This window comes from Sesamum indicum, linkage group LG6 (genome assembly GCF_026168435.1).
Source record: "Sesamum indicum cultivar Baizhima isolate 11 linkage group LG6, ASM2616843v1, whole genome shotgun sequence".
Classification (NCBI taxonomy): Eukaryota; Viridiplantae; Streptophyta; class Magnoliopsida; order Lamiales; family Pedaliaceae; genus Sesamum; species Sesamum indicum.
In genome coordinates this window covers 27705714-27724440 of record NC_142662.1, presented here as the reverse complement: position 1 = coordinate 27724440, position 18727 = coordinate 27705714, and the positions used below count along the sequence as shown (strand labels likewise).

The following is an 18727-nucleotide window of genomic DNA, read 5'->3' as shown; positions in this document are numbered from 1 at the left end:
TAAATATTAGGTCCCATTAAAACTCTAAATTAATAATTCATAAATATTACAATTGTAAATATTAAATATGAAGTCTATAATGCTTTACGCATTTGATCATGGATGATTTTGCCATGCCTTTTAGATGAGAAGACATGGTTGAGTATTATGAATTATTTTATTTTCATATTGAGATTTATATAGCATATGTTTCATTCATCATGCATTAATATATTTAATTGGCTATAATAGTTATTTAAGTGCAACGAATTAATGTAAACAAGTATAATTTTAAGCAATTTCAATGAATTGATACTTGTCCATGAATATAATAGTTCATTGTATACAATGAATTGATATTATACATGAATATATTTAATTAGTTACAAAGAATTGGTTGATGCATGAATATAATCAATGAAACATATATGAATTCATTTATTTTCAATACATATATATTAAATTTGTTGAATTTAAAAAGTCTCTCTTTTAATTAATAAAATATTAATTTATCGATAAATTAATATCTCTCTAAATTAATAAAATTTCATGGTCCCAAGGTTATTAATTTATAGAGGTTTTACTGTATATCCAAAGGAAAGTGTGCAGTGATTATAATTTGATAACTAGTGGCTGGCTGCCGGCCGGCCGTTGTAGAACAAGAATCCCCACATTCATGTGACTAGCTACATTAATTGGATGGCCATAAAATAGAATTATAATAATGCATACATGCATTACCTAATTACACTCTAATCGTGTGCCATGTGGAGCATTAGCCTCAGCCCTCCTCTCTAATCTAATCATTTAACCACTTAATTATGTACGTACATGCTTTTAGCTTTATCTATTCCTGAGTGACATATGACTACTTGATCATTGATTGACACAACCCCAATTAACATGCGCCTTCACTCCTCTTTAAGCTTGCGGGTTTTGGACAATGAATGTCCAATCATTGATTCATTACAATATTTATTATTTATATAAACACAATACTTTCTCTTTTTAAATTATACGACTCCAAATCCCACCTCTATTTGAATTTACGGCTTATCAATTAATGGTTAAAATAACAAACAAGACAGTTTTATTCATTAGCAGTATGAAGGAAGTAGGCCTTGAGACCCAATTCTATCTTGCCCCAATAATACCAAATATTGGGCCTTCACTTTTGGACTCGAGGCCATTACAGCATTTTCATCTCCCTGTTAACCTTCCCCTCTCATTCCTTCTCCACAAACACGTCTTACTCTTCTTCCTCCGAAAACCCTAATTCCTCTTCTAAACCCTAATTTCTTCCAACTTCCAAGAATTCGATCTCAAATATCACCCCCTTCTCCATTTTTGGTTTCTACTGTGTCGCGAGTTTCAACTTTCGTCGCTTGCTTTGCTTTTATGGAGGAAACTTGATTTCTAAAAATATTATTGTTTTGAGGCGAAAAACTTTGGATTCTCTGATGGATGCCAAGGATATATTAGGATTGCCTAAGAATGCATTGCCCATACAGGAGAAGAAGTCGAAGCCTCCCAAAGAATCTCAGAGGAAACCTGATGGAATTTCGCGCGAGGTTCAAACTATGTTTTTTTAAGTTATTCCTCTAATTTGTTGAAGTATTTGATGGCATTTGAATAGTTTCGCGGGATGCTCTAGGTGTACGCCCTTACAGGTGGATTGGCGCCTCTGATGCCGGCGGTTGATGTGAATCAGTTAAAACGGAAAGCGCAATCCGACAATGAGAAGGTTTACATGTTGCTTATATCTAGTCGATGTATGCGTCTTGCATATTTGTTGAAGCTTCTTGTAAATATAGTTTTTGAGATAAAAAGTTGCCTCCGCAGATCACTTGGCAATGGCTTCCTTTTACAAATTCTGCAAGGAAAGATAGCCTGCAGCTTTACCATTGGGTATGTTCCTTCGGATTTAGGCAATCACTTTTAATATCGGTGCATGCAAGACTGATAAGTGCTTGAGCTCTTATGTTTGTAGGTCCGAGTTGTAAATGGCATTCCACCAACCGGTGACTATTCATTTGCAAAGTACAACAAAGTATGCAAAACCTTTCCTCCGAATATATGAGGATCATATTTATATTGTTGAGTATTGGTCTTCAATTTTATATTTAATGACGCATGAATTGCTAATATGTATGCAATGCAGTCTGTTGATGTGCTCAAGTACACAGATGAGGAGTACGAGAAGTATTTGACTGATCCTGTATGTATCCGCGGTTGGTTTTGCAGTATTTGTGTTCTCTTGTCATACGTAATTTTTGTTTTTGTGTGTGCATGCTTAATATCAAATGTTTCAAGAATTATTTTGGTTCAATTTTTTGATCAAGTATCTATGCGAATGATGAGCTCTAACTTTATAGATGTGGTGGCCTTTCTACAGTGACCATGGGTTTCTCTCTAATGGTTACTTTTTGCGACTGAATTGGGTGAACTGTGTACACTAGTACAACTTTGATTAAATGTTAGGTATTTGGTTGGTGTTAAAACCAGTTTTTGAGGGCATAGGTTTCTGTCGGGGTTGTACTTTTTGCTCAATCTCATGTTCACCTATTATCTATAACTGTAATTAAAGTATTTTAGTTGGATTTCATGTGTTAACCATATCTTGCAAGACTAAACCGATTTGTAGAAACAAATTGACTTCATGTGTGTCAGATATGCATTCAACCTATACCAACAATTGCCAGACTGACCTGACCCGTAGAAGTATTCAGTCTTAAACCCCACTGCCAAAGAGATATAATTTGAGTGTTCAGTACTTTTGTTACTAACTTTAAACTACCATAGGTTAATGTGGTTCAATTTTGAGCTATTGTAGAGAAGTTAAAGTTACAATCAAACTCAGTTTCCCGCTTATGTCAGTTTTTTTTCCTATACCATTACACTTCTAAGGGTTCATACCTCTCTATTCTCACGTTAGGCATGGACCAAGGAAGAGACAGATCAATTATTTGATTTGTGTGAACGGTTTGATCTCCGCTTCATTGTGGTAGCTGACCGTTTCCCGTCATCAAAAACTGTGGAGGAGCTTAAGGATCGTTATTATAGTGGTACTCACTGTATTTTATCTTATTGATTAGAAATTGGACCACTTTAAGCGTGCATTTAAGGAGACATAACCAAGTAACTTGAGCAATTTGAAGTCTGCAATCCTTAAGAACTGATTTTTATGTCATTTGTTGATTTGATCAGTGTCTCGAGCTATCTTGATTGCTAGGGCTCTATCTCCTGGCGATGTCGCCACGCATCCACTTGTGAAGGTTTGATAAAGTTGCTTATCCTCTACACCAATATCTTGGGTGTGCATATGTGGCTCTTTGCTTTGAGAATGGTCTTTTCTAATTTTTTTAGTTGGATGTTCCAGTAGTCATAGTTTGTCTCATATTGCTTTTTTGGGCTGAACTATGCCACTTTGTGGCAGTCTCCTTATGTTTAAATTTCCTCCAATGGTGTAGGAGACCTATAATGCTTCTCAAGAAACAGAGAGGAAGCGTGCATTGAACCTGCTGCTCTCTCATACAAAGCAGCAAGAGCGCAAGGATGTTGAGGTCTGAACAGCGTAACTGTATCTGCTGGTAGCATTAATATGTGATAGGCAGGATGATATTTGTTTCATCTTTTACTAGTATTTTTTAGGTTTACTCTCAACTTTTACCACTTTCAGGTTCTTGCTCAAGCAAAGAAAATATCTGAGGCACGGAAGGCTAGTAAGGTCTGCCTTAATCCCCGGAACCCCTGAGTTTCCTGTGGAATACAGGCATAAAATCAAGTGAAATTAAATGCTTTGTGCTAATTATTCTGCAAGATTATCATTTCATCTAATAGACTTAATTGACAAAGTCTGCTTGCTGGGCTTTGGCGTCATTTTTGGAGTCTTATCAAGTGATTTCTTCCTTGTTTGTTAGGCTTCTGAAGAGTCGGAGTTGCCAGTCTTATCAGATATTGGATCACTAGGTGCTGATAAGGCTACTGCTGATACTGTCAATCCTTCTACAAATTCTCAGATTCCCAGTTCTTCTATCACAGCTCCAGTGTCAGAAACTGCTTCAGTTATTGCTTCTCTTCGCATGGTATGCCTGAAATAAGATATATGATAGCAAACTCTTCTTTTCTCCCTTCTATGTTCTTTCTGTTTTAAGCTGGTATATGTTATTATTGGATTGTTTCTATGGAACTATATGATTTTACTTAGATTTTGCTCATCGCTTCCTGCTCCCTTTCTGGCTCCTACTTGTTGCACCTATACCAGTCGAATTGTATTTAGTTGATAAGTAATGTTTATGAGAAGGTATGTTGTTCTGCTGGATCTGAGTTCTAAGTTTAAAAAAGTGCATAAGGAAGCTCATTGCTTTAAGAAGACAGGTTTTTCCCCTCTTTTCTTGTTTCTGGGGGTTCGGTGGTGTATCTATATCTTGGTTTCGCATGAAGAATTCATTTGTATATGTCCACGCACCTTGCGCAGTCTCGTTTTTGTTTTTGAATGCCATGCTTTAGGAGAAACTTTTTCTGTTAGTATTGTTAACCAAGAAATTTATGCAGCTACGAGTTTACTTGCGCTCATATGCACTTGAGCAAATGGTGCAAGCTGCAAGTTCATCAGCGGGACTTCGGACTATCAAACGAGTTGAGCAGACTTTACAAGATCTTGGGGTGTGTTTTCTGCTCCTTAAGACTATAATTTGATATCGACTTTCAGTACACTATTTCGCATTCAATAATATTGGTAGGTGTTAGCCAGTAAAATTGCATCTCATATTGTTTTGTTCTTTTATAATCTCATCATTCTCCATACCAGATTTGGAAGGATGAAGATGTTACTTTTAATTAGTATTGGAAAAGGCAAAGGTTAAGTATGGCACTCCACATCTTGGGGTTGGGAAGCTTAAAGCCTGTAAATCCCATGATATTTTAAAATTTATGTGAAATGCTATGCGTATTTTAAAGATGCGACAATTAAATTAGAACAATAAAAGATCATAAAAGAAAAACTGAGATGTAAAAAGGTTGGTGTAAGAATAAGAAGGATTTACATGTAGAGCTCTTGAAATAATGAAACGTTGATAGGAAAAACTATTTTGCAAAAATCAAAGAGCTAAATGAAGATGATTTTATTGAAATAATAAAAAAATGGACCTTATTATTTCTCAGATGAAAGACGTCTTATGGATAAAACCTGCTCTCCTTTTGTTTCTTTATTTCTCCTCTAGACTTCAGTGAAAGGATTCTATCTCCCATCATCATAGTTATCTAATTCTGGAAAGGAATTATTTTTCTAAAATCATAGGAGACTAGGAGGCCTGGAACTTTTTGCGGAAACAGAAGCACAGTATTGTGGAGAATTAGAGTCCTATAACTTGTTTTTTAAAAGTTTTTCTTCCTTTGAGTTTTTCGTATGATTATTTTGACATAGTGAATTTGAATTTTAGAAGGTCGTTGATCCCAAATTTGGGCATAGAGACTGATTTTGAATTAGTAGGGTTGTTTTGCAGGTGAATTTAAAACCAAAGGTTCCCACAAAAGCTGTGTGTGCTGAGCATCTTGAATTAAGAAAAGAGATACTGACACTTTTGAATCTTCAGAAGCAGGTATGTCAACCATGCATATAATTAAGTGATGTTGCAGAGCTAAGGGTGTATTTTGCTCAAGTATGTTCTTTACTTTGATATTCTGCAGTGAAGTGGCTGAAGTTACAAACCTTTGCTTCATCGTCTTGGCAAGAAGTTTGTGGCATGTTTTTTGGTTGTTTCTTAACCTTCAATCTTTTTATGACAGCTGCAATACAAGGAGGCAGAGGGTTCATCATTTCGTGAGGGTTCATATACTGAAACTCCTGGTACACCTCCCAAGGTAGGTAATGCCAACTAAATTTATTTTCTTCCTCTATAGTCTTGGGTTCATTGATGCACAAAATGTTGTTGTGTTCAGCAGCAGTCACTGCGAGCTGCGGATCTTGATCGGACTTTTACCCCTGATTCATTAAGCATTGGAGGTAATAATAACCCTATTGACGATATAGATTTGACCTTAAACTTTGGCGCGTTATTTTCACTTTCCTTATTTGAGCCCTGCCTGTTATGCTTTGTATTTCAGGGGAAAGATTTGGCAAAAGGGAACAGAAGCGCAAGGTACACTTCAATTTTCATTTATTATTCTTTCTTTGCTTATCGTCATTAAGCTGGCTAAAAAGTGATACTGCAATTTTCATGTTGGTTCTGAAGGGCCCGGCTCCATCATCACCTGCTCAGTCTAAAAGGCCACGGAAGTATAAGGCTTCAGATTAAATGTAATAGATATTTCTTCTCCTTGTTTTTATCCATACACAAGTAGCTAGAGATTTTAAATGGATTCTGTTATGGCTTTGTCAGCCAGCTGAACTTGTGCACTGCAAGTTGCACATTTAATGAGCTCTAGTGGAGGACTGTGTTTGAGCTTCTAAAGCTGGCTTTCTTGGTTATGGAGGAGTTGCATAATATCTATATCAAGAAGCAGAACTGCAAGGCTAAGAAGGATTGACAGAAATTTGGGAGTAGATGATTGTGTTAGAGAATGCTCACGTATTTATCTTATGTAAAGGCCTTTATTCCTCTGTAGTCCTTAGCTCTTATGTTGTAAAAAATACAAATCCACCATTGTATGTTATGTTGTTAAATTCAATTTCTAGGATCTCTGATTAGAAATTTTAGTGCTGTCTTATCCATACGGTTATGCAACAATTGGAAAGGATATAGTGTTTCATGAATTAACATATGAAATATGTCCTCGCAGGTAGAGGGATTAATCTCCTCCAGACCTTGGTTAAAAACCAAAATAGTAACGGATGAATGTATGCTGCATCTCTTCTTTCTAGATTAATTTGGCAACAACTGCAGCAAAGAAGACTGTGGATAGGTCCATGGAATCACTTGGATTGTACATTAAAGCAGTAAACTTGTACCCTGACATCTAAATAAACAAAAGCGGAGGGATGGAATACAAACCCACCTCACCGATTATTTGTGCGTGTATACATCATATTTTAGGGAATGACCAGCATCGCAACTATACATTCAGCAAGCAATGGCAGCAAAGGGATACCAGCGAACTTTCACGGCGTAAATACATTGTATGTACATGAAATTTGCACGCCTAACCTAACACCATCACTTCATTTCATGTAGAGAACCTCCATCTTAGCTAAATAAAGTTCCATATGCTAAATTAACCATCCAAAAGCAGCTAGTTGGTGAACTCAATATTGGCGATGTCTGGAAATCTCTCCTTGATGGCTGCTTTGATTCCTGATCCAATAGAATCAGGTCCAACATACTTTACGAGGCAGTCCCCATCCACAAGAGATAACACTTCTACACTCCCACCATAGTTTTTAATGGCTGGTCTTAGGATGTCTAGATGGCTGTTCACTGCCTGCAGGTAGATGAACCAATGCATACAAGTTTATGCTATCTGATATATGCTTGTCTGATAAATAACATAACTTTTTCTACTGTAAACTCACCTCAACAGTAGTCTCAAGTATTTGCGCATCATATACTTGACGTATATCCTTGATGGCATCTCCAAATTTTTCCTTGAGAACTCTTTCAATTCCCATTGTCATGGTTGTTGATGAGCTTGGACAGTTTCCACACGCTCCTATTTGTTGGTAAAGCATAAATAAACCCTCGGATCATACTTGTCAAATGGATGTATTTTTATTCAGCACTAAGACTCGAGTTCCAGATAAACATAGAGAACTATGCTTCTTCCATGATGATGGAAGAAGTATTACTTTATAATTAAGTTACTAATAATACACTAAGAATTAACATTTATAAAAAACCAAATAACCACATCAACAATGCGAAGTGTGACCAACATTTGTAAGCTCTATTGTTCGAACTCTAAGGCAGAGAGCTCTGGGAAAGTTCAAAGTCTGGCAGGCTTGTCCAGACTGAGCATAGCATGTTGTCACATAAAATCACATTTTATACGAGCATGGGAGATCTTTTCTTGCAAATGGCCTATCAGCCCGTTACCCACTTGTCAAAGAATTCATCTATAAATAGGAACCATTCCAAACAACCGAATACCTTTTCATTTTAAGTTATCTAACCTATAATTCCTTTGTGTTACTAAAACCGTTGGGGATTTTCCATATTACCTACACCATGCCAAAAACCTCCAAATTCGTAAAACTGGGTACCCAAATGATTGAATAACAAGGCAACAATCCACGAGGCCACGATTTTTCTTTCTTCCATGTTGACATGCATCAACGACAAAGTAAACTATATATCATTGTATACCAAATAGGATCTTTTGGCCAGTTATGAGCACCATCTCAACATTGTAAGAACTAAAGGTTCCCGTAGAGCAACACAAATATAGACTCACAAACTAGTACAAGTTTACAAGATATATCAGAACGCAAAAGGTAAAGGTGATAAGGGAAATAAGAATCTACGAGTGGACGAGAGCCTAATGAGAATATCATTCCAGGTTTTAATCCAGGCACAAGCCCACTGGCGTTTTTATGTCCGGACTCTAGATGTTATGTAATTACTAATATCTCGAGATCTGCGTACAGAAGGCTCTTCGACAGAGGAGTTCCCAAATCCAAGTAGTTTAACCATTCAATTTACTCTATACATCAGAAAACCTACGGAAATCTTCCTTACAACCAGAAAATACTTAATTATTCCATAACAATAAGATGTAATATATGCCACTTCACAAATCCAGCAGCAGCTTGGATAACCAGAAACGACTGAACAGGTGAAGAACGAACAAGTATAAGAAAGAATGGGGCTTACCTTGGAGCTTGAGCGACACGACTCCGTCTTCAACCGATACAACATCGACGTTTCCACCGTCAGCTATGAGGTAAGGACGGACGTTATCTAGCACCTTGTCTACGTTCTCTGAGGTGAGGTCGAACTGGTCGGCAGAGTACAATCCAGGCGCTGAGGCTTTTACAAGGTTGAGTTTCCGATGATTTTGTTTCATCAGCCTGAAATTGAGGTGTACAAATGATTGGGATTGGGCAGATTTGGTGTTGGGGCATCTGGAGGAGAGGCAGAAGGCGAAGCTTCTTGTTGCTGCCATGGACGCCATAGTCCTTTCGCCCTTAGCTCCTCCAATCGTGGTTCTCGTGGGAATTTAATACTCTTCTGCTTCTGCGAATTTAAAAGAGTTGAGGGGCCGACATGCAAATGTAGATGTGGTTAATTTTAGAAAATGAGTGTGATTGAATGAAATTAATATGTGGACATGTTATTGAAAATTGAAAACAATATCAATTGAAGATGATATTATAATAATATATATATCACGTTTTCTTTTTACCTTTAATAGTTTTGGACAGATTTAACCCTTTTTTTGGCACTTACATCCTACTAACTATGATGGATATGTATATTACATGTTAAACTTTTGAACTGATTGAGGGGGAGAATTATACTAATTCAATTCATTCATTTATACTATTATAATTATAAAACTATTTAATTCATACATTCCATTAAAAAAAAAAGGATAAAATAATTATTTTAATAATCTCGTAATTATATCTTTGGTTCGTTCAATCTATTACTCCATGTTTTTCTCCCATCTCACTTTTCTTATAAAGTTTCATATTTTTTATAAACCAATATTTATTTTTTATTTATCAACTCACTGTATATTTCTTTTATCAGTACGGTACGAGCTTCTTTCTTTCTCATCTTCTCATATTACTACAATTGTTTCTTTTTTTCATGTGCTTGTTGGGTCCGCATGCGACAATTATTAGACTGAGCCGTACTCAATTATAAATTCTTTCTTTTTCATCTCCTCATACTATTACAATTGTTTCTTTTTCATCTTATACCATAATTCTTTTTCATATACTTATTGCGTTTGCAACTTTGCATGTAGCAGTGATTAGTTTGAGGCGTGGTCAATTGTAAACTCATTAGCACATTGTTCGTATATTCACACAATATATGATCTTATAAAGTAGCACCATAAAATATGACAAATTATATTTATTTATTTAAAATGGTTTATAGAAACAACTAAATAAAAATTAATTTCCTTAAATAAGTAGTTATATATTTCTGAAAAATCACAAAATCTTAGTAGAAACATAAAATACTACTAACTCCTCAGTCATAAAAAAATATTATATTTTTAAACTAACTATGGAAAACAAGGAGAATGATAATAATAATAATAATAGTGGGTTTGGGAATTGGAAGAAGCGGTACCGTTGCTTTGGGGTTTGAAAGTAGAGTTTCTAGGGTTGGGCTTTTGGCGGGTGGGCGGGTGCATTAAGCCCCTTACTCAAAACATGGGCGGTGCTGCAAAGCATCTACAACCCCTCAAACCCCGCTCTCCCCAAACTTCCTCTCCTCACCACCCACACAACCGCCGTCGCAGCAGCCGCCACCACCACCATCATCACTTCCCCCAAGGTTCTTTAGTTGAAGTCCGGACTGACGAGGAAGACTTCAAAGGGGTCTTTTTCTCTGCCACCGTTCTTCCACCCCCAAAGAAAGGCAGTAAAAAGAAATCCGAGAAACTCTACGTCGAGTACATCGATTTGTTGGCTGATGAAGATGGGTCCGATCGCCTGAGAGAATACGTCGACATCTCTTTCGTGAGGCCCCCGCCGCCATTGCAAGAGATTGTCAAGGGTTTCGAACCAGACGACGTCGTTGACGCCTTTTACAAGGATGGTTGGTGGACAGGTGTCGTATCCCGAGTAGTGGAAGGTGGTCAAAGGTTCGTCGTAACGTTTCAATACCCACCCGACGAGCTCGAATTTGGGCTCGCCGAACTTAGGGTTCACTGGGATTGGGTTAATGGGAGCTGGGTCCGGCCCGGGAAGCAGGTACACCAAAGTTTGTTTGAGTTTTTTATATCACTGATTTGTTCATTTTATTCTTTCCATCTGCCGGTACGAGGCAAACATCTTGGAGATGTTTGTTTTAACTTCATATTTCTAGGGTTTTCTTATTTTATTGCTTTCTACTGTTGCAGTTCCTTTTTTTTTTTTTTTGTCAATTCTTCTTGCATGCATTGTTTTGCTTCCCTTTTGAGCTTGTCTTTCTGTGGGGATGAATTCATTTAGTTTCTCTAACTATGTTGTTTGCTTGCTCCAAGTCATGCTTGCAGCTTGTGATTCGGTTTCTCCAGAGGATTTTGCTCGATAACTGAAATTTCTTAGAGATCCTGCCACTTTATGTTCTGAAGCTTTATATTACATTCTATGTACCAGTGCTTTTAGTATTTTTTATTGTTTTGTTTCTTGACTTGTTACTTCATGGATACATTCTATTTCTACTCTCTTGATTGTTTGAGAAATGGTACTTCTTTTTTTTTAAATTGTGGTGCGGAGTCATGGTTTACAAATAGTGGGTGGGTGTGAGTCTAGGGTGATTGTGTTTCTTATTATGTTTATGTAGGTTTGTATCCTGCTTAATCTTTTAGGAATGTTCAATTTATGCGCACTCGTACTCATTTGTATGTATATATGTGCTATGTTAGCATGTAGCATAACATTAATTATATCTTAATGGGTTCAAGGATAGTTTTCATGTATTGAATCTGTTTCCATTTATCCACTAAATGCGTTAATTTAGAGAAACCCTGAAAAGGGTAGTTTTTGAATTTCAGATGTATATGCAATAATCTTACTGTTAAATTTTTGTTTGATTCCCATGTTCATCTTGAATTTTTTGAAGAATATAGCAGGATCAATGTTTGACGTGGGGAGAACAGTAGAAGTATCATTTGACAGAGAAGATCGTCGAGATGCTTGGTTTCCAGCCACGATTCAGGAAGACTTGGGAAAAGGAGCTTTTGTGGTGGAGTACTGTAGTGAAGATACTGATAACAAGGTTGAGGCACTTAAAGTAACAATTGACTCCCCCCATCTCAGACCTTGCCCTCCGCTTCTCAAGGAGAAGAATTTTGATTTATTGGAAAAAGTTGATGCATTCTTTAATTTTGGCTGGTGGAGTGGGGTTATTACAAAAGAGCTTGAGAATAGTAGGTATGTTGTATTCTTTAAGCAAATGAAAAGGGATAAGGAATTCTATCAGTCAGAATTAAGACCTCATATGGAATGGAAGGACGGCAAATGGTTCACTTCTTCCCAGGTTTTTCCTGCTTCGTTGCTTAAAACCACTCTTTTTTTGCCCCCTAATATTTCTCTCGTTTTCCATCTCTCATTGCATGTAGCTTGAAAATCGATTTAAGTTGTTCTATATGCCATAGTGACAAATTCTCTTGCGAGATCATGGAAGCAGGATTTCCCCTGCTTATCTCTGTTGTGCATGTGGAATAAGACAAGTTGTGTTTCTGATTACTGAATGTTATAGTCTATTTGCAAAATAAATATTGTGTTAGCCGATCATAAACAGCACACCCTCTACCCTCATCACAGGAAAAAGTATGTAAAAAAATAAAAACTGGGGGGAGAGTGAGTGATTTGGCTTATGTGTCTTCTATTCCTTCTTAATCTCAATGGAAACATTTTAGCCTATTCAATTTATTTGTTTAAAGCTTTCTTATATGATATATAGCGGCATTCTTATGTCATGTTTTGGTATGAATGATCAAGCTTACTCTACATAGAAATACAGTGTTTCTTTAGCATTCAATTGATTATATATAAGAAATATTGTACTCCAGCATAGTGTATGTGTTCTTTTCTTTTATGCATGAGTAGTCTGAACGTATTCTATTAGAGTATGGGTTATATGGAGTTGAGGGATTTTGCTGTCACTGGATTTTCTGTGGTTTGATAGTGGTAGTGATGTGCTTTGTGCACATTTAGTTGTTAGCTAGTAGTTAAATACCATGAGTCCTTTCAGTTGTCTCAGGATGTGAGTTTCCCATCTTCAGATGATGGAATGCATGGACACGCACCCTTGTAAATTCCAGTGCCACTGTGGCCACTGTCCAGTGAACTATTCAGGTGATAGGAAGGACTCTTGTGATAGAAAAAGTCCCTCCTCATCGACATTGAGGAAGGGTCAGCTTGAGCAACTAACTTCTGATGATAAGAAAATGTCACACATGACTGCATCTGTGATAAAAAGAAGACAGAATTTATCTGATTCGTGGGGTGCTCTTTCTCAGCCTCTGAAAAAGCTCGAGGAAGGAAATGTACTTGGATCAAGTCAACAAGTTACCCATGATAGATCAACTGAAGAGATGTGTGTTTCTGTAAGCCCAGTCTCTATAAATTATAAAGCTAGCTCTGCAAGACAAACTGCTACTGGGGATTGTTCCTCGGATCAACCTTCCTGGGGGAGGAGACTTGTAAGTCACAATTACTGTTATATATTTGCTATAATACATTTGAATTATTTTACTATTCAAACTTGACAGATGTCATACTTGTCCCTTGATGAAAGGGTAAACCTTCTCGACACTTAAGTTGGTGCCTCCATTTTAAGTTCAATCCTCCTAATCACAGGATGGGGTTTATTCTTGCCCGCTTCGGAACTCAAAGAGAGTGTTGCAGATTGTGTTTGTTGGCTGTGAGTGATATGTGAGTAGTTCCATAAGAAGGCAATCAGACATTTAAAGTCTAACTTAATAAGCAAAGATAGAAACAAGACATGATTTGCAGCAACCATGAGTGTGCATTATCCAGGCTGCCTTTTGGGAGGATCCATCATAGAAGGTTGTGGGCTTTCTTTTTGGATGATCTTGAGTAGTTTCCTTCCTTAGTAACCACCAAAAAAAAAAAAATGAGTGTATTATGCCAAATTTGCATTTCGTTTCTTTCTGATTTTACCTTTAACCATCTCAGTTTGGTAGAACCATTGTCTCTGTAGGCCTGCTGTTTGATGATTTGAGCCTTTCTCTATTGCATTGGTATTCGAACCGTTGATTTCTATTGTCTGGATCTGCTGTTATTAACTCATGCAGCGGAGAAAGCAAAGAAACATAGATGCAACAGAAAAATTTGGAGAGGTAGTTAACCTCACATCCAGCTATGACTATGAGCCAAAATTGCAACTTGAAAGTCTGGAACTCAATATTGAAGGTATACAATATTTTTTAACCATTTCTCAAAATATGCCACTGTATTTTTTATTTTTAAACAATTAGCAACACTGGGAGTTAATTTGCAGGGAAGGAGCCAGATGCTTTGGGAAACACAACCCCTGTTCAAAATGAGCAAGTAAAAGAAGAAGGCGAGCGTCCTGTCATCATAGGTTTGCCATGTACAGAAATGGGTAGCTCTGAATTTGGAAGAAAGGGTAAGAGAGGGTCTCGTTCCAGCAGCAAGTTGATTATGAATCCTGGGAATGGCCAGATGCAGCAACTTAATGATTCCACAATTCTGAAAATGAAGGTGACTATGATTACAAGATTGATGCTTTTGTTTCTACTTTTTTTTTTATTTGTTTTATTTAATGCTTGATTATGCCAAAGAGAGTGCAATAAAAAAAGAGAAAATGAAATTGGAGAAAGAGTGATGTAAATATAAGGATAATGGATGACGAATGAAGTGGCGAAGTTCTAAGAGGTTCTTAAGTTGAATTACCAAAGTTACCAAGGTAGTTTCTCCAAGGATATTCTTTTATGATCAATGAAGGAGAAGTGGACAGTACATGCGGAAGTATACTACTGTTTGGTAGCTATTTGGAAAATAGTTCTCTAGCACTTCCCCTTGATGACACCATGATTTTATAAGAAATATAATTTCTTTTATGCTGTCTAGATTCTCCATTTTGGCATCTCTTTGTTCATAAAATTAAAAATTGAATTCAGGGTATGTCTTTTGACCCATTTCTGTTTTTCTTTTCTGCTGCACCTTGGATGGAAAGAAAAATGGGTTTTAGAGGTTTTTTTTATGCATTGCACTTTATTTTCCCTTCATTATCATCATCAATCAAAGAAGTGGATGTTTATGTACTTCTTCATGTACATCCTCATACTCTCCATTTTTACCGCAACTGGAGATGCTATGAAAGCCTCTTAATCTAGATTATGTGTGTGCCGATGATGCCTCTTGGTTTGAATTTTTAATGGAATTAATGTATATGTTGCCATTCAGCTGACACAAACTATGAGATTTTGGGTTTTCTCACTTGGAAAGAACAAACAATTTGTTTATGATTCTAAATTCAGTGACCCGCTCTCTCCGCGCCGTGCGCTATGGCTCGATGGGATCCTTGCGCCATGGCTCACCGTGGCTATTAACAACTATGATTTTTACTTCCCCCCCCCCCCCCTCTATTGTAGGATAGCAGGCAATTAGAAGTTGTTGAATTCAGTGAGAGGAGAAAGAGGGGAAGGCCACGAAAACTGCAGATCGAAAGCATTCGAACTTCAGTGGCAGGTATAACAACTTCCTTTTTGCTGGTGCTCTTATTCTTCATTTTCTCCCTTATCTTCTATGTTTCCTTTCTCTCTAAATGTTGAATATAGATAAGAGCTTTTTATTGTAGAAAATGGAGTTGTTGGTTCAGATGATGTCTACAGAAAAGATGATGAACCACATAGAGTTCTTGAAGTGGAAGTGATGGAGGTCACACTACGTAATCAGGAGAAGACGGTTTTCAACAATGACAAACTAACTAATGGTCGGTCGGGTCCCAAAAGTAAAGAAGGAAGTGTTATGAAAAGAACTTTTGCTAAAATGCATAACGAAAAAGTTGTAAAAGACTCCATCACAGTGCAAGAGAATAGTTCATTTAAGAGAGGAAGAAGACGGGTTAGAGGTGAAAAGATTGCACTCCAAGTTCAAGGTGAGCTATTTATATATTATTGAAGTTACACTCTGATGTTTGATCAATTCAGATAAGTGTTATATTATGGGATTTGTTTATTTGTGTAGCAAGTGATTCTCAAGGTTTAGACAAAGACAGCAGCTGCGACTTCTTAATGCCTTCTTCTTTCTTTAAATGAGCTATTAGTGGTTGGTGATGCTGTTTTTTCTCATATTGTATAGATTCGTTAGACTCATCTGGAAGGAAAATGATGGAAGTTAACTGCACTGTGGAAGTAAACAAAGTTATCTGTGATGCACCCAGCAATGAGCTTGATGATGAACCACTTTCAAAGTGGATTGAGGGGATGCACTCTTCATCTTTTATTGATGGCTCAAGTAAGCTTATAAATGTAGTATTATTCTTCCCAGATTTTACAATCTTCCTATTGATACTGAATTTTGTACAGGACCGTCTCCTGTGAGCACTATGGAGGAATGCATAGGAAATGGCGAGAAGCAAAGAGATAACATTGTGTTAGAAGAGGACGGTGGGAAGCAGCCTGAAAATGGAAAGGGAGCTTCTGTGTCTGTTGATGAAGGCTCAATAGTTCCATGCGAGCAGCAAAGCTTGCCTTTTGTGAAAAACACGGTTCTTTGGAAAACAATAGAGTCCATGGAAGTTTTCCAAAGGATACCACAAAGGCCACATTTCCAGCCTTTAGAAAATTTTAGAGAAAGTTCGCGGGAAGGCCTGGCTATAGGTTACATGGTAACCTTTTCCAGTGTGGTGGAAAAAACCTCCAGATTGCAGGTCAATGATCCTAAAAGCATCACAGATGACATTCTGGAGACACTTGCTGACTTGGAAAGACAGGGGTTTGATGTTAGGGCTGTACGGGAACGTGTAGCTGAGTTGCTCTCCGTGAAAGATAAACAGGAAAGGCTTGTAGATGAGGTGGATAAACTTAATAACCAAATTTTAGAGCATAATCGTGAGAAAAGTAGGATTGATGAAGAGATACGGGAGATCAACGAGCATATAGGGAAGTTGCAACAAAAACTTTCACTTGCTGAATCAGCCAAGGAAAAGGAGGATGATGAGATTGCTTCTTTGCTGGCTAGACTGAAGGAAACTGAAGAAAGCATCAACAAGGTGGGGCGGGATTTTGAAGGCATAGCTGCTTCTAGGTTGTGATAAGTATAGAAACCCTGGAGATCCTGCAACCTTGTCATACTTCTTGCCTCTTGTTGATTGGGAAGTACAACTGTGTAGGTCACAAGGCTAGTCCAGTGCTGGATGTTTGTATATTCCGAGCTCTTGTAAAGGTGCTAAGCTCCTCACTTAGATTGTTTTCTATTCCAACAGTAGGATCCTAAGTCCATTTCAATTTATTTGCTGTAATGACCGTGTAAAGAACCATTCGTAGCTTTGTGCAGTAGGCTTATGATATAAGGGAACTAGTTCTGATGCTTGAAAATCAGGCTTCCATTGGGAGCTCTAACCTGAGAGGGGGGGGGGGTTGATATTGGGTTGCTGTTTCAGTAACGAGCAGGGCAACAGCAGTGCATTAGTTTGTGCTCTATCAAGTTCCTTTTAACAGCAGCTTGTGGTGAGGCACTATGTTGCAAGTTCCTTATGTTTGCATCTCAATGAAAATTTACTGTTGTTTGCATTCAGCAATAACGTAATGCAACTGCTGACTGGCTGCTCAGCTCATAGTAGTAAGATCATCTTGCAGTGAGTCATGTGAATGTTTGTTCTATTACGCATACATAAATGTGATGAAAAATAAGGTACTAATACTGGCTGATATAAGACTCTGATCTTTGAAGTCCTCCCCAGCCAGTTACTAGAAACAATGATGCGAGTCAGCTTTCTCTTTTGTAGGAGATGTTTCAGATCCGTTTTTATAAATCAAAATCGGAAACTATGGTGAGGATTGGCCTCTGGTTCTTATTCATATGGATATGGAAGCCCTCAGACGCTATCCAGAGTCCAAACCAAATCCCATTTGGAACTGCTTCTTCACTCTCAAAGTAGAAGTAAAAGTAGGAGACCCCCCCCAATCTATTACTATATTCACATTCTCTCTTCGCCTCTAATTTAAGCGGGGAAGAAAATGATGACTCCTATTCCTCTCCCACAGACAATCCCTTTGATATAGGCGCACAAGTAGAAGTGAGCTTTGAGGTGCACGTGGGGGTTATCCGCCAACTCTCCAGCTAGACTTCCAAGAAGCCTCTCCCCCTCCGACCATAAAAACACCATCACATCATCCTCGTCCGGCCTTTCCCACGTCAGCGAGGATGTTCACGCCTTCGCTGTTGGGACTTGGGAAGGCATCATTTTTACTGGTGTGCTTTGATGGTTGACTCCGTCTTCTCCCGCTACCTCCTCGACTGTTCCAGCATAGGCAGTGGGCCCCTCCTTTTAAACATGATGTCAAAGATAATGATCCTCTACAACTGTCCCCCATCTCCACCTGAAACAACTTATGTCGACTTTTGTTCCTTCTGTCTACTAATAACAAAGAGATGGGAAGCTTGATACTTGCTCATGGGGTTTAAGCATGCATTACTTGACACGTTAACGCTAGTTGTCCACTTTACTGTTCTTAGCCTTTTTTTTAATTTGCTTTCTTCATTAATGAGAGTTTTCACTGTGTATCCATTCTGAAATAATCAAAATATACTGTAATTGTTAAATACGTAGAGAAAACTGTGGGACTAATTGGCTGTTCTATGGGAGATGTACGTACTATTAGTTTATCAATTTTTTTTTTAAAATGATAAAAAGAAACAAGTAGAGTTTAGGATGTTAACATTTTCCTACTTGTGGTTAGTTGTTTCAAATTTCGACTAGTTTATTAATGTTGTTGTTGGTATGAGTTAGTTTAAGTTTCAGTTGTTGTAGAGTTAATCACAAGTTGATTGCGTCTGCACGCACGCATCACACAGAATGAAGAAAATAATATATGAAGAGCTATTGTGGTCCCACTCCAGACATGGGATTTTCATGATGCATCTGTTTCTGTT

At 37.6% G+C, this 18727-nt stretch overlaps 3 protein-coding genes across 13 annotated transcripts; 2 read left to right on the top strand and 1 right to left on the bottom strand.

Moving 5' to 3' along the window:
- Window positions 1-1166: 1166 nt before the first annotated feature.
- Window positions 1167-6676, top strand: LOC105163017 (myb-like transcription factor family protein). 9 transcript variants are annotated; one of them, XM_020694675.2, is made up of 17 exons: window positions 1169-1550; window positions 1634-1723; window positions 1822-1887; window positions 1970-2029; window positions 2141-2197; window positions 2915-3044; window positions 3187-3254; window positions 3450-3542; window positions 3659-3706; window positions 3900-4064; window positions 4534-4644; window positions 5484-5579; window positions 5767-5841; window positions 5920-5983; window positions 6085-6119; window positions 6213-6277; window positions 6364-6676. In XM_020694675.2, exons 1-16 carry the CDS (start codon window positions 1440-1442, stop codon window positions 6273-6275), a joined length of 1332 nt encoding a protein of 443 aa, XP_020550334.1. In that variant the 5' UTR covers window positions 1169-1439; the 3' UTR covers window positions 6276-6277; window positions 6364-6676. The 9 variants fall into 9 exon arrangements, with proteins under 9 accessions (XP_088737841.1, XP_088737839.1, XP_088737840.1 ...); XM_020694676.2 differs by having other exon boundaries at window positions 1170-1550; window positions 5923-5983; window positions 6360-6676; XM_011081216.3 differs by having other exon boundaries at window positions 1171-1550; window positions 6360-6676.
- Window positions 6677-6881: 205 nt separating this feature from the next.
- NFU1 (NFU domain protein 1) lies at window positions 6882-9146 on the bottom strand. The gene is made up of 3 exons (XM_011081217.3): window positions 8787-9146; window positions 7490-7626; window positions 6882-7398 (listed from the first exon to the last, which is right to left on the bottom strand). The coding sequence occupies exons 1-3, from the start codon at window positions 9085-9087 to the stop codon at window positions 7210-7212; spliced, it is 627 nt and encodes a 208-aa protein (XP_011079519.1). The 5' UTR covers window positions 9088-9146; the 3' UTR covers window positions 6882-7209.
- A 1063-nt stretch (window positions 9147-10209) lies between these two features.
- Window positions 10210-17169, top strand: LOC105163019 (DUF724 domain-containing protein 6). Of its 3 annotated transcripts, none has more exons than XM_011081218.3 (9): window positions 10210-10846; window positions 11700-12116; window positions 12865-13284; window positions 13900-14017; window positions 14106-14329; window positions 15223-15319; window positions 15429-15728; window positions 15932-16087; window positions 16159-17169. In XM_011081218.3, exons 1-9 carry the CDS (start codon window positions 10304-10306, stop codon window positions 16884-16886), a joined length of 3003 nt encoding a protein of 1000 aa, XP_011079520.1. In that variant the 5' UTR covers window positions 10210-10303; the 3' UTR covers window positions 16887-17169. The 3 variants fall into 3 exon arrangements, with proteins under 3 accessions (XP_011079520.1, XP_011079521.1, XP_011079522.1); XM_011081219.3 differs by having other exon boundaries at window positions 10211-10846; window positions 13102-13284; XM_011081220.3 differs by having other exon boundaries at window positions 10705-10846; window positions 11707-12116.
- Window positions 17170-18727: the final 1558 nt, after the last annotated feature.